The following is a 13,438-nucleotide window of genomic DNA, read 5'->3' on the forward strand; positions in this document are numbered from 1 at the left end:
CAGAAAATTTTTTTTAATGACTAATTGAATTACCGTATGAAACTAGAGACTATGTTTTGAAGGAAAGAAAAGATAATTTTATCAGAAGCTTGAGCCGAAATAATTACCACAGTTGAGGACCATATTTGGCTCGGAGCTTCCTGGCAACCCAGGCAAAATGGAAATATGATAAATTATATCATTCTTACGGTTTCAGGAAAACAAGCTTCTTTAGGTCTGGTTTCAAGTCCACAAAGAAACTGACCACACGTAAGGAACGCTGACTCTAGTCTGGCAGCATCTGCCATCACAGCTCACAGATGGGGACAGGTGTCATCCCCAAAGTGGGATAAGTAAGGCCTTCACAAGGAACCGCAGCTGGGGGCTGGTGTCTGTCTAGGGAGCCCGAGTGACCCAGCCCGTCCCGGGAGGCCGCGCAGAGCCGCATAATACTCACAGGCCGTGTTCTACAGGCTTTACAGGGGTGATCTCACTGACTCTTCACAGTAGCCTGATGAGGGTAGGTCCTACTATCATCAGCCTCGTTTTACAGCTGAGAAGACGGGGACAGCAAAGTTAGGGAAGGTCGCTGTGCTCACCTAGCTTAGGAGTGGCACAGCCAGGATTGAAACTCAGGCAGCCGGGCTCCGGGCGGTGGGCTCTAACCCAGAGTTGGGACTAGGGGGAGATGAATAAGGTGCCCACCTTGGGGGCAGAATTCAAGGAGGTACCAAAATCCTCAGTAATCAGGAAAAAAAAATTTTTAAAATATCAAAAGTAATCCAAAAAAATCCACGATGAACAAAATATCAACAATTTTGAAAGACGGGATCTGTCCTTGCACTTTGACGGTTCACCTCACTCTCCCCGCCGACCCTGACTCTGTCCCCTACCTGCTCTCTGCTGCTCTTAAGACAGTGCAGGTCTTTGGAGTAAGGGATTTGGAGTCCAATGGAGCCTGCTGGCATCCCAGCAGGCTGCTTACCAGCGGTGTGACCTTGGGCCAGGTGCTCGGTGTCTGGGCCCGTTTCCTTCTGTGGCAGAGGGCAGTATTAACAGCACTGTCACACAGGCCAGTGGCAGTTTTCAGTGTGATGATGCACATAAGACACCTGCACGGTGAGGGAGGCTGCCCCACTGCTGTATGGCAAGCTTCCAGGACTCGGATGTCATGGGTGTGCTCCTTGGTGGGCAGTGTGTCCGCTCCCGTTGTCACCCAGGCTCGTGTGCTTCCCATCACTTAGGGGCCCTGCCGTGGAGCCCCCTGGCAACCTCTGGGACCAGGCTGGCGGCAGCTGGCTCAGGGTCAGGCTGCTCCCTGGGTGTGGCCCCTCCCCCCCCCCACTCCCCAAGGAAGTGAGAGGAAAGGGAGTGCAGACCTGGTGGGTGCTCATTGCTTTCTCTTCTTCCCAGTTCGAAGCAGGTCCCTACGGATGCATCCTGCTCACGCTGTCTGCCATCCTGTCCAGGTCCACGGAGCTGTGAGTCTCTTCCTCCCTCAACTCCTGGGCTGGGCTTGTTTGTCTGGTTCACTGCTGCCCCCGACCCGAGCCCAGGGCCACACTTGCTGCATAGTGAGCGTGTAGTGAGCGTGGTTGAGAGGGTGAAGGAAGTAGTGGAGTGGGGAATGGTCAGTGGTGGGGGGAGAACAGTTATGTGTGTGTTCAGAGCTACCTTGTCAATCTCCCCATGTGCGCCGGGGCTGACTGGAGAGACACCCTCGCCCACAGAGCTTACGGTCCCCCTGGGGCCCTGGCAGAATGGCGGTGTGCACATACTTAAGCACACGTGTGGACGCCCCTGGGACATGTGTGGGGATGGGCGGTTGAGGCAGAGGCCTGGGAGGTGACTGAGGGCCCCCACGAGCTCAGGAAGGGGGGGTTCACTGTAGGCCAGGGCAGTTGGAAAGCTGCAAGGTTTGTGCCCAGGGCCAGCCCCGAGGACACTGGTGGGTGGGTGCCCAGGGGCCTTGGAAGCAAGAGGACTTCAATTCCATGCAGCCTTATCAAATGCAGCCTCCCAAGCTGCCTGAGAGCTGGACTTTCTCCATCACGCTCATCCTCCATGAGCTTTCTAGGCCTCTTATCCATATTTGTCACCTGGGCATTATGTCACCAGGGAGGGTAGCAGATTAACAGCACATTAACAGTTTCGTAAAGTACAATTGATAACTGCTTCCTTTTCCAAGTAGAGAGCAGACTCCAGAGGGCATGGGGGACCCGGGGAATTAATTTTCACTTTGGGGGATGCTTGCTGGCGGGGGATGATTTGGGAACAACCCCAAGCAGGTGGGCCCTGAGGAGTGGGGAGGCAGAAAGAATAGCTATGTGGTGCCCAGGCTGGGGAGGCCCTGGCAGAAGGAGACGCTTGCTCCCCGTGGCTGGGCCTGGCCAGGGCCTGTCCCATTCCCTGCAGGCTTTGGCTTGGGTGGGAGGAGGGTGCGGGGGCTCTGTGGCCTCGTGCCGCCAGTCTGCTTGCTGCTCACTGCTGCTGACCTTATTAAATGTGGTGCATGCACAGATCTTCTAATGGCATTTTTCTTCTAATCCTGCCATAATGATATGATTCATTCCTGGCTGGGGCTCACGTGCATGGAGACCATAAGCCGCACCGCCTTCTCCCCAGGCCTGAGTTTGCTAATCCCTGGCTGCCCGGGTTGGGGGTCTCTGGGTGTGTGGGTGAGACCCCGGAGCTCACGGAGGGGAAGCTAGGCTGTCAGAAGGGCCAGGCTTGGTGACTTCTGGCTGTGTGATCTCTTGGGCCTCAGTTTCCCCATCTGTACAGGGGACCACTGGCTCTGGAGGTCTAGGACTCTGATCAGAGTGTCTCTGCTCTGGTGGTCACCGGGGCAGCTCCTGCAGGACTTGCTCACCAGCCTGGGAGCTGTTTACATGTGCACCCCTGTAGGGAGCAGCTCTGGTGGCCCTCTCCATCTGCAGGGGCCTTCAGAGCCCCATATCCAGGCTACTCTTCTTATTGTCCCGAGCTGGAGGACTTGGGCTGCTTCTGCCCCTTCCCTGCCCCATCCGACCAAGCCAGGCAGGGGTCAGTCCCTGCCCAGGCTGTGGCACCTGCGGGGCCTCTGGGGGTGGGGGGAAGGCTGCCCTGCTGGGCCTGCACAGCCTCATGCCAATAGGCCACAGTCCTCCCCTCACTACACACACGCAGGCATGCAGACACACATACACACAGATTCACGGACACAGACAGACACACAGAGACACAGGTACTGCATACACAGGTATGCAGATATACATCCCCTCCCCACACAGAGACACAGAGATGCACACATACACAGATGCGCAGACACGCGCATGCACACGGAGACAGACACAGATACACATACAGACAGACACACACGCAGACAGGCACACGGACCTACAAGATCTGGCTAGAGTCACCTCCTCCCCCTTGTTCTCAGGACAGAGGAGTGGAAGGGTATAAAGATGATGTCCCTCCCACTCAGGGCTCCTGAGGACGTTCCTGGGTCCTGGAGGCTGATGGTGTTGGAGCCCCCAGGGGCAGCTTTGGCCGGCCTGTCGCCTGCCTTCCAGGAGGACCAGCATGGAGCCCTGCTCTAGCACTGGACCGGGCAGAGCACTGGTTGGGCTTGTCTTACTCCTGGGCCTCCCCTTTCCTTCTAAGAAGGAAACGTAGAGGACGCTCTTAGCAGCAGTAGGAACGAGAGTAAGCAACACCTAGTACTGTGTACCCGATCCTAGGCTGCAACATTTTATACCGGGCACTTGCTTCATCCCCACACAGCCCTCTTAGGTGGCACTGTGATTCCTATCAGGCTCGCCGTCTTTCGGATGAGGAAACAGGCCTGGCCCCGGGCTCACACAGCTCAGCCCGGACAGCAGGGCCCCAGACCGGGCTCTTCGGGTTTGCCGCTTGGTTTCAGGCCTGAGTCTCTCTTCTTTTGAGCCTGAGTTTCTCACTCTGGGAAAGGGGGATGATAATTCCTGCTTTACAAGATCGCATGAAGATTTATAGGTCGAGTGCTTGGCCCGGCTCCTGGTGGGTAGCAAGCCTTAGGTGACGGCCACTGCTGGTCCGATCCTGCCACAGCTGTGCTCAGAGGCGTCTTGTGTCCCATCCTGTCGTGTCATGCCCTCAGTCTCAGCTTGGTGCCTGGTGGTGGAGACGTGACCGTGGGCATGTTCTGCAAGTGGAGATGGGTCCACAGGTGGCGGTGCTCACCCCGGCAGGCACGTCCTTCGTGGCCCGGGGCACTCCCTGGGTGCTCTATGCTGTTGCTCGGGGGGCAAAAGAAGGGGAGGTGGGAGAACCAGTCCCTGCCCTGGGAGTACGCCACCCAAAGCTGTGCCTGAGAAAGACCCTCACCTCTGTCTTACTTGTTCAAGTTCAAAACCACTTCTAGACAGACTGAGGGCTTCGGGTGGAGAATGGGGCAGGCTTTGGGCACAGGGCTGCTGGTGGCATGGAGTGGAGCCGGTCAGTCCTGCCTGTGGTCTGGGGGGACTCCCTGAAAGGGGTGGCGGCGTGAGGGGAGAGACAGACCAATGGTGAGCAGGAGAGTGGCCTGTCAAAATGGTGCCTGGATCCTGTGAGAGATTCACGCTGACATTATTTACAATAACACGTTAGCCTTCCTGGCATTTACAGGGCTCCTCTGAAGGAGCTGTTCTCTGGCCTTAGAACGGGAGCTCCCAGAACGGTCCATGCCTCCTCCGTGCCCTTAGCACACTCCAGAGGTGCTTCCCAGAGCCTCTGGTTTCCATTCTCAGGACAGATGCCAGACCTGGCTGCAGGTTTGCCACGATTCCCTTGGCAGTGACAATAGTCCTGGGATGGTGAAAGCCCACTTCACCCTGGCTTGCCGCAGGGGCCGGCTGCTTGCAAAGGGCACATGGGGGCAGATGCCATCCAGCACAGGCTCCATTTGTCAGGCTAAGCTGATAGGCTTGTCCAGGGCATCCCAGTGGGTGACAGTTCACACGAAAGCATCCCACTCATTGGCTGAGATGTAGTTTCAGGACGCCTGGGTCCCCATCTCTGCTCTGCTGCCAACATGCTTATGGCTGACCCAGCCTACACCTTCGGTCCTTTACCTCTAACAGGAGGGAGGCAAACCAGTGCTTCTTAAACTTTCTGTAGCGAGCCTGAAATCTGACCTTTTTCCAAACAAACTATAAAAAGCAGATGCAGCAGGACTAGAGTCGGGGGAGGGGGGAGGCAGAGACCCCTGCATGCCCCTCCCTATCTCCCAGCTTGGCCCCAGGAGACTCCTGTTTGGAGAAGCCCCAGCTCTGCATACACAGCTTACCAGCCGTAGGACCAGACGATCCCCGAGGGCCTTCCTGCTCTGGAGTTCAGATTCAGCCTCGCCAAACCCTTTGATGCTGTTTCAGGGTGATCTGTTACTACTTTGGGCAGTTGAAAACATGTCCTGGTGGCCCGGAGAGAGCCGTTTCTCAGATCATGTGCTGTGCAGTGGCCAGGGAGAAGCTGAGTAGGGGGCTGGGAGCCCCCGGCTCTTTACGAGTATAGCATGTCCGTGTGCACTTGTGTTGGTGTGTGCATGGATGAGGGATCCGTGAGGTGGCAGGGCTGGGTGTGAGATGATGTGGCTGTTGGTGGTGATGTTGGAGATTATGTGAAGGTGACTTGTTTGTGTGCGTGTATGTGTGTCTGAGGGCATGGCCATCCCTCCCTCCGAGTGAGGGCTCTCAGATGCCTGCCCGAGGCCCAGGGGCAGGCCTTGTGCCCAAGTCAGTGCCTCTTGTCCATCGGCTGTTCCCAGCTCTGGGGGGAGCCAGGGTGAGGGAGCCAAGGGCAGATGCGAATGCAGCCCAGCACAGCCTGGCCACTTCACTCTCAGAGGCCGGAAGAACAGTAGCAAAGCTGGCCTTTGAGTTTTGTTTATCGGGGCTGACTGCAAAGCCTTGTGAAGGTTTTATTTTTTTCCACTTGATTTCCAGCCATCTATTTTCCTTCTTAAGATCTTGAGTTGCTTACAGTAAATCTCATACAGGCTTTCATGCTTACCTAGCCCCACCGCTTTCCAAACCACATGGCCTAGAACTTTCCCCAGCATGCTCTCACAAGTCCCAAAGATGCTTGGGGCCCTGGGGTCGAGGGCCAGCTCAGAGCCAGACCTGTGCAGTGCAGCACAAGGGTGCCCTGGCCCCCAGGGAGCCAGCAGTGATCCAGGGCCTGGCACAAGGGAGGGCTCCAGAGATGCCCACTGGGTGGCTGAGGCCTGGCTGGTGAGGGGAACAGCCTGTGAAGAGACACTTTTCATGCCTCACACCCATGGCACTCATTGCATTGACAACGTGGGCCAGCCAAAAGCAATCCTTAAAGTCCAAAATAGGCAGTAGTTTGCCATCTGCTGAAGTAATTTTTGAACAGCACAAGCCGGGCCCTGAGCATGAGGGGCAGCACCCACACCACGGTGGCTTTGTTGTTCTAACTTTCTCCAGGAGAGGAAAAACAACAGCACGGGTTATTTCTTTGTGGAAATAGCCCTGAAAGAAAGCCAACCGTGAGTGTTGGTGATACAAAGTCAAGTGACAGAAACTTGATTCTTAGCCAGCGTAAGCTGAAAACAGCACTATTAATTGATTCATCTCAAAAGCCCAGGGATTTAGGAGTGGCTGGATCCAGGAACCAGACAGCGTCTTTGGAACATGGTGTCCCTCCTTCTGTCCCGTCACACTTCTTTCCTCTGTCTCAGCTGTGTTCTCGGGAGGGCCCTGCTGCATGGTGGGCTCCGGTGAGCCCGTGGAGAGGAAGCCCCCCTTTTTATTTTTTAGGATTTATTTATTTCAGAAAGAGACAGAGGCACAAGTGGGGGGAGGAGCAAAGGGAGAGGGAGAGGGAGATGCTCCCCGCTGAGCAAGGAACCCGACATGGGGCTCCATCCCAGGACCCTGGGATCATGACGTGAGCCAGAGGCAGACACTTAACCCACTGCGCCCCCCAGGGGCCCTGAGGAAGCCCTTTCTCCAGTGCCCCTCAGCCTGCTGGCAGCCATGACCCCATTCCTGACACCTCATGGCAGGCCTGGGCTGCACCCATCATGGGGCGTGTGAACACAGAGGGCCCCGAAGGCGGGCAGAACCCACAGAGGGGGTACCACACTGACTGGGAAAGGGGTGGGCTGTCTAGTCAGCAACTAGGAGCTTGGGGTTTATCAAGGAACAGGAGAGCAGATGTGAGTTTGGGCGTGGGTCAGATCTGGAACTTAATTGAGGCCCCCACAGGTTCCCCTCAGAAACAAAGAAAAGCAACGATGAAGCTTCCAGATCCAGCAGAGCTCACTGAGGCAGAAACCACCTCAGTAGTGGGCTGGGCCAGTGGCTTGTGGCATAAGGATTTGAGCAGGGGGCTGTTCTTTTTGAGAATCCCAGGTTCTTGGTGGTCCCAGATGTGCTGTTGGGATGGGAGGGGGTAGATGGGATGCCCCTCAGCTTTCTCCCACATCCTCTTGCTGCACCTGCCTGGACTCCTCCAGCCCAGAGTAATGCGACACACACAGAACCACCCAGGCCAGGCCTGGGGCCATCATCCCATTTTACAGATGTGGGGACCAAGGCTCTAAGAAATTAGGGCAGTTTGCTGGCAAGTTGATGCCATCCCTGTGTGTCCTGGCCTCCAGTCTAAGACCCTGTGGCCTCCTCCCCTTCCTGGGCTGAGGGAGGAGTGACAGGCACTGCCCTGTTGTGTCTGCCAACGTAGGAGGAGAAGTGGGAAACAAGACCCGTAAGTAGGCCCATGCCAAACCAGGTGCTTGTCTGCCAGCTTCCTTTTCCATTTCATGTCAGCTGGCATCGCTTGGGGCAAAGCGAGCCCAGCCCCAGGCTGCTGAGGTGGCAAGTCAGGGCTGGTGAGTGTCAGAGGGGTGTGGCTGAGGGCAGTAGGTCTACCCGTGAACATGGACCCTCCCGTGGCAGAGGGGGGCAACTCAGCCCAGCTCACACTGGGGTTAGTGGTAGAGCTAGGAGTCTCCTGACTCTCGGTGCATCTGGCATCCCCACCCCACTTACCCAAGGGCTAGACCTCCATGTTCCTCGAAGGGCTTGGGCGTCCAGATAAAGAGGATGGGCCTTGGGAAGAGGGAGAGGCAATTAACTTTTTGGAAGAATCTTCTGTTCCAGGCCAACCTCGTTTGCTTGGGTGGGAAGCTTCCTTCTGCCTGCCTCCACACCCCTCCTGGGATTCAGCTTCTGGAGGCTGTTCCATCCCGACCTTCCTTGTAGCTTCTCCTGGGATGGGTGTGGGCCAGGCTCACATAATTTAGGGCCCATGTGCTGTGCATCTGCAGAGCTAGAGCCCGATTCTGGGTGCCAGGGGGCCAGATGGACACGACGTGCCCCTGGCCGTCAAAGTCCTTGCTGCCTGGAGGGACAAGGCAGGCACAGGAAAAGCATGGGCAGTTGCTCTGAGGAAGGGGCCAGCTGAGGAGAAATGGGGCACATCTGTCCCGGGGTGAGGGAGGTGTCTTCACGGAAGAGGCGGCATTTAGCAGGGCTCTGAGGGATATGTGGGAAGGGTTTTGGCAGGCCACAGGAACAAAGCAAGCAAAAGCCAGCGGGGTGGGGGTTTGCAGGGAACAATTGCACAAGGTCTGGTTGGGAAGGAAAGTGCCGGCACGTGGGGAGAGGTCTAGCAGGTGGTGAGGCAGAAGGCAGCTTGGGAAGGGCTTGGGCACCTCTGTGTTCCCTTCCTTCCTCCAGGCCAGCTCCTTTCTCTCCATCCATGCACCTTGCCCTCCCTCCTGGGGTCCTCCCCAGCTCGCCCCTTCTTGTCCCGGCCCCTGCCTGGAGAGTCACAGGCGGCCCCTCCAACCTGTGGAGCTCTGTGCTGTTTGTGAGGCCCTGTAAAGGCCGGGGCCCTTATGGCAACAGCTCTTTGAGGTACACATTGTTATCCCCATCAAGGGATGACACCTGGAAGGCTCAGAGATGGAAAGCAATTTGCGGAAGGTCACACAGGGCAGGTGGCAGCCGGGGCCTGCCATGCAGGTGCCCTGACTCATCGCCCACTCCCTGCAGGCCTTCTTGGGAAAACAGTCCATATCCGCTCTACCGAAGTCCGTTTTAGATATTCATAGTTACATTTCGACTGCTCGCAGGCCTCCATTTATTCTGGGTTCTTGGCCACGACACGAGCCGTTGAGGTTGCGGGAATCGTGACCTCTTGGTCATTGTGTTTTTAGTTGTTATTATTGTTGTTATCGTAGGAAAAAGGAAGTGACATTTACCAAATGCCAGATGCTTAATATAGTTCACCTTGCTCTCCCAGCAGTCTATAGTAGAGGGAGGCACCGTCCCACCCCTACTGCAGAGGGGAGGCAGCCTCAGCGAGGGGAGCAGCCAGTAAGTGGCAGTGACTGGATTCAAATCCAGGGGCCCCTACCTTCGGAGCCCAGGTTCTCCTTGTTGTTCCACAGCTGCCCTTCTCGCTATTGCTTGGTCCTCAAAAGTCAATAGAATTCCCAAGGGAGGGGGCAGCAGGGAGGCCCGGCCGGAGCTGGGTGTGGTGGGCTCCTGGGGCCTGGTGCCTTGGGATCCGGTGGAGGGGAGGTGGCTGGCCGGATCCTCCTGGGTTAATTACCAACTATTTTAGGCATGATGGTTTAAACATCAGAGTCCCGACCCAGGCACACTTGTTCACATCCCAGAAGGCCCCCAGAGACCCCTGGCTTCAGTCCTCTGGTTTTCTGAGTGAAGACACAGGCTGAGAGAGAGGCAGGGACTTGCCTGAGGTTACTCAGCCAGTCTGAGGCTGAGCTAGCCACTGACCCCACCTCGCGGATGTTGATTTTAGGTGAGTGGCTTTGACGGTGGACTGGAACCGTGTCTCGGGGCCACTTAGACCTACTTTCTCCTTATCCAGAAACTTCCATACCAGATGCTCCGATTCACATGTCCGGATGCACGTTGGGGAGGCTTTGGGGCGAAGGGACAAGCTGTGCCCCAGCCCGGGAGGGTGGGACCCGGAGTGGCGCCTCGAGGCTCCAGGGCCTGTGTGGGGCTGGCCGGCCAGGCTGAGCATCACGTGTTTCAGGCCGCGGTGGACACTGTGTGATGTTGGCGCCGGGGACACAGTCCTGGCCTGCTGACCGTATGATCACAAGACCACGCGTCCCTTCTCCTTTCTGGGCCTCAGTAGAACCCTGGTGAAATGGAGATGGCGGTTCTTGCTCCTCTGGTCCCACGAGGCTTTAGAGAGGATGGTGGATTTGAAAGTGAGCTTCGGGGTTCTGCAGAATCAGGGCTCAAGCCCTGTAAGCTGCTCAGTGGCAGAACGTCTGCCCCTTGGAGACGCATGACAAGGAGCGACTGGAGGGAGGCAGCGGCACTCTATCCCAGCTTCGGGTGCTCAGTCTGGCCTAGCACCTGTCCCTAGCCCCGGGCCACTTGTGTTCTTTTGCTAGGCATCCGTTTTCCCACCCGAAAACTGCTGAGCCCTTAGGTCTCTGCCATCCCCCGCGTCCTCTTCGTTCCGTTTCTTGGTATAGTGCGGGGTCTCTGGGAACTCTCGATGGGGGTACAGCTGGGAGAAGCAGGCCTTGCTGGCATCCTGGGCAGAGCTGTCTGTCCTTCTTCCTCTGGATACTTCTGCAGCGAGCTGTCACTCTGACCGTGGGTCCAGGTTCTGGCCCTTGGTTTCCAGAATGCTGAGGAGGTCGGTGGCAGGGCAGCCAGGGCCAAGCCACTCCTCATAAGTTTCCTTGCCCTGGGCAAGTCCATGCAGGCTCCTCCCACCCTGTGCTTCCTGGAATCCCAAATCCAGGCAAGCTCCTGCTTCCCGAAGGGGGTCCCAGTGCACAATAGCCTCAGGGCGCAGGTTTTATCAGGACGAGGTTCCTCCTGGCTTCTGTCACCCAGCCTGGTCGTTGGCCCCAGGCTGTGCAGAATTTTTTTAGGGCCCAGCATTGTCTAGTCCCCACGTGGACTGGGGAAGGGACAGCCTGCCCGTTGGACTGAATGGTGTTGGTCCCAGGGAAGGACTCCTCGCAGCTTGTGGCTCAGAAGCCCAGCAAGTGCGGGAACCTCAGAGCCCAGGCAACCCCTCCTCCGATTCAGCCCCTGCTCCCAGGACGCTGCATGACCTTGGAGACCTGGGGGTTCCCCAGAGGGGTTACAGGGGCCGGAAGAGGGAGAAAGATGGGACACCTATGGCCAGAGCAGTTCTACTTTTATGTCTTATCTATTTGGCTTCTGCCTAGAAGATGACATTTGGAGAAAGAGCTCTGAGTCTAAACAGACGTTGGAGGCCGCTTGGTGTGTGTTTGCTAGGGTTGCTGTCACAAAGCACCACAGCCTGGGTGGCTTAACCAGCAGAAACTCCCAGTTCTGGGGGCTGGAAGTCCAAGATCAAGGTGTCAGCAGGGTTGGTTTCCCTCCTGGGCCTGTGGGTGGCTGCCTGCTTCTGTGTCCTCGCATGGTCTTTCCTCTGCGAGCTTGCATCCCCAGCACCCTCTTCCTGCAGGGAACCGGTCACATTGGACGAGGGCCCACCGAATGGGGTCGGGGAACTTAAATCATTCCTTGAAAGGCCCTGTCTCCGGACACAGCCACGTTCTGAGGTACTGGGGTCAGGGCTTCAACATATGAATTTGGGGGGACACAGGTCAGCCCATAACACCATGCATCTTGTGCAAGGCCCTCATGTCACAAAAGGGGAGACTGAGGCCCGGAGAGGAGAGGTTAACTGCCACATGGCAGGCTGGGGCTGGAACTCCGACCTGGTGACAGCCCTGCCCTTTGAATTGCCCTCTCTCTGGGCAGGGCAGAGGCCGTTTTTCCTTTGCTCAAGGACTCCTCACACTCCGCTCTCCAGGGAATTCCCCTAAAGGGAGGTCTGGGCATCTAGATTTGCCAAAGTTGTAAATCTCTTAAGCCGTATAAGCTGCTCCCTGGCGTCTCGCGAATGCCCTAATGTGAAACGCAGACGTTCCTCCCTTTCAAGCTCCACGCTCACTCCTGAATTTCCCATCGTGTTTGCACCTAAGGATGCAATTACCATTTCCTCCCATTGTCCTTTCTGCTTGTCCCTCCACTCTCAGCTGACGCAGGCTCTCAAACCCACTGGGTGAGCACGAGGCTGTGAGATTATGAAGATCGGACCGCTTCTGAAAGCTTTGGGCTGGCTCGGGACCAGCGATGCTTATCATTCCACCCAGGGCTCCTTTGAGGTTATTTTCTTCTCTTCAGAAGATGCCCGTTTATGCGGCAGAGAGCATTTCCATCAATTCTTTTGCCTGAGCTAGCGCCAGTCGAGCGCTGCCTTCGGCCATTTGGCACCCCAGCCGGCTCCTTCCCAGGCGTGCTGGGCTGTCTCTGGTGGGTGAGCCTCCCAGGCCCTTCCCAGGACCCCCAGGCCTCCGTGCTTCTCTGCCGGGCCCCTGCAGTGCCAACCCGGCCCATCTTCCCGCATGGACCACAGACCGTCCCCCTTTGGCCATGGTTATTAAAAGCCACAAGAAAGCATTTCTCCGGCAAAGGTCACGGAGCTTGAGTTTCTAAACTCGTTTGGGAAGGATACGGGGACCAGGGTGTTTTAGGTTTGTGGACTTCTGGCAGATCTTAGATTTAAAGCCTAAAATTGCGACCAGGTTTCTCTTCTCGTCCACTGAAAGGGAAAACAAACCTTGTGATTGCTGAGCCCTTTCTTCTGGGATGTCTGTCTGTGGCCTCTTTGGGGTAGGGCCAGAGGAGGCAGGCCGGGCCGCGTGCCCCAGGGCATGTGCCCCAGCCTCCCATCACCCCCAGAGATGCCCTTCGGAGTCTTTCCATGTCTATAAAATATAGTAATCCTTACCTCGCCGGGGATGGGGCTGTGTTGCAGGGATGCCGGCTCCTTTCCTGTTCACTCGTGCACCGTTCGCATCCACAAGAACACTTGGTCTTCCGAAGCATTTGAGCGGGGGAAGGGAAAAGGAATTGTGTCCTGGTGGTGGGCTTTCTTAGATGGTCGAAGAGTGTTGAGATTCATGGAGGGCTGGGGTTGCCTCCTGGTGCTGTCCTCCCCTATAACAGAGCCACACTGACAGTGACTCCTGGTCCCCAGCTCTGTACAGCCCTAAGAAATCGGTTTCTTTTGGTTTGAGGGATGTGTTTCAGCCAAGGGGCTTTTCACCTCATGCCTTTTGGAGGACCCCCTTCTGAGGGTAGAGCCATTGTGACCTGGGGTCGGGAGAGCATAGGCCTCCAAGACGGGCCATGGGGTCCTCCCCCGGCTCCGTAGCCCATAAGCCCCATGCCCTGGGTAAGTCAGGCTGCTCTGAGCCGTGGTTTTCTCTTGGCATTTGGGGAACCATGCATGTACAGGTACACGGTCTGTGCCCACTGAACAGACTCACGGGCTGAGGCCTGGAGACGGAAGGGGATGTCCCCATGCCCGTGTTGGTAAGCGGCAGTCGGAGTGAGGATTTGGGGAGCTGGATTGCAAATGCAGGGGCCGCTCTGCTGTGTCACGCTTC

General features: G+C 56.7%; 1 protein-coding gene across 4 annotated transcripts in view; it reads left to right on the forward strand.

The window, feature by feature from the left end:
• Positions 1-13,438, forward strand: part of MINDY4 (MINDY lysine 48 deubiquitinase 4) — a 107,977-nt gene that overhangs the window by 71,327 nt on the left and 23,212 nt on the right. For all 4 annotated transcript variants that reach the window (XM_027574787.2, XM_027574788.2, XM_027574789.2 and 1 more), the window contains one exon: positions 1,393-1,460. In XM_027574787.2, coding sequence (XP_027430588.1) covers positions 1,393-1,460 — 68 coding nt within the window. The remainder of the gene's footprint in view (positions 1-1,392; positions 1,461-13,438) is intronic.

This window comes from Zalophus californianus, chromosome 12 (genome assembly GCF_009762305.2).
Source record: "Zalophus californianus isolate mZalCal1 chromosome 12, mZalCal1.pri.v2, whole genome shotgun sequence".
Lineage (NCBI taxonomy): Eukaryota > Metazoa > Chordata > Mammalia > Carnivora > Otariidae > Zalophus > Zalophus californianus.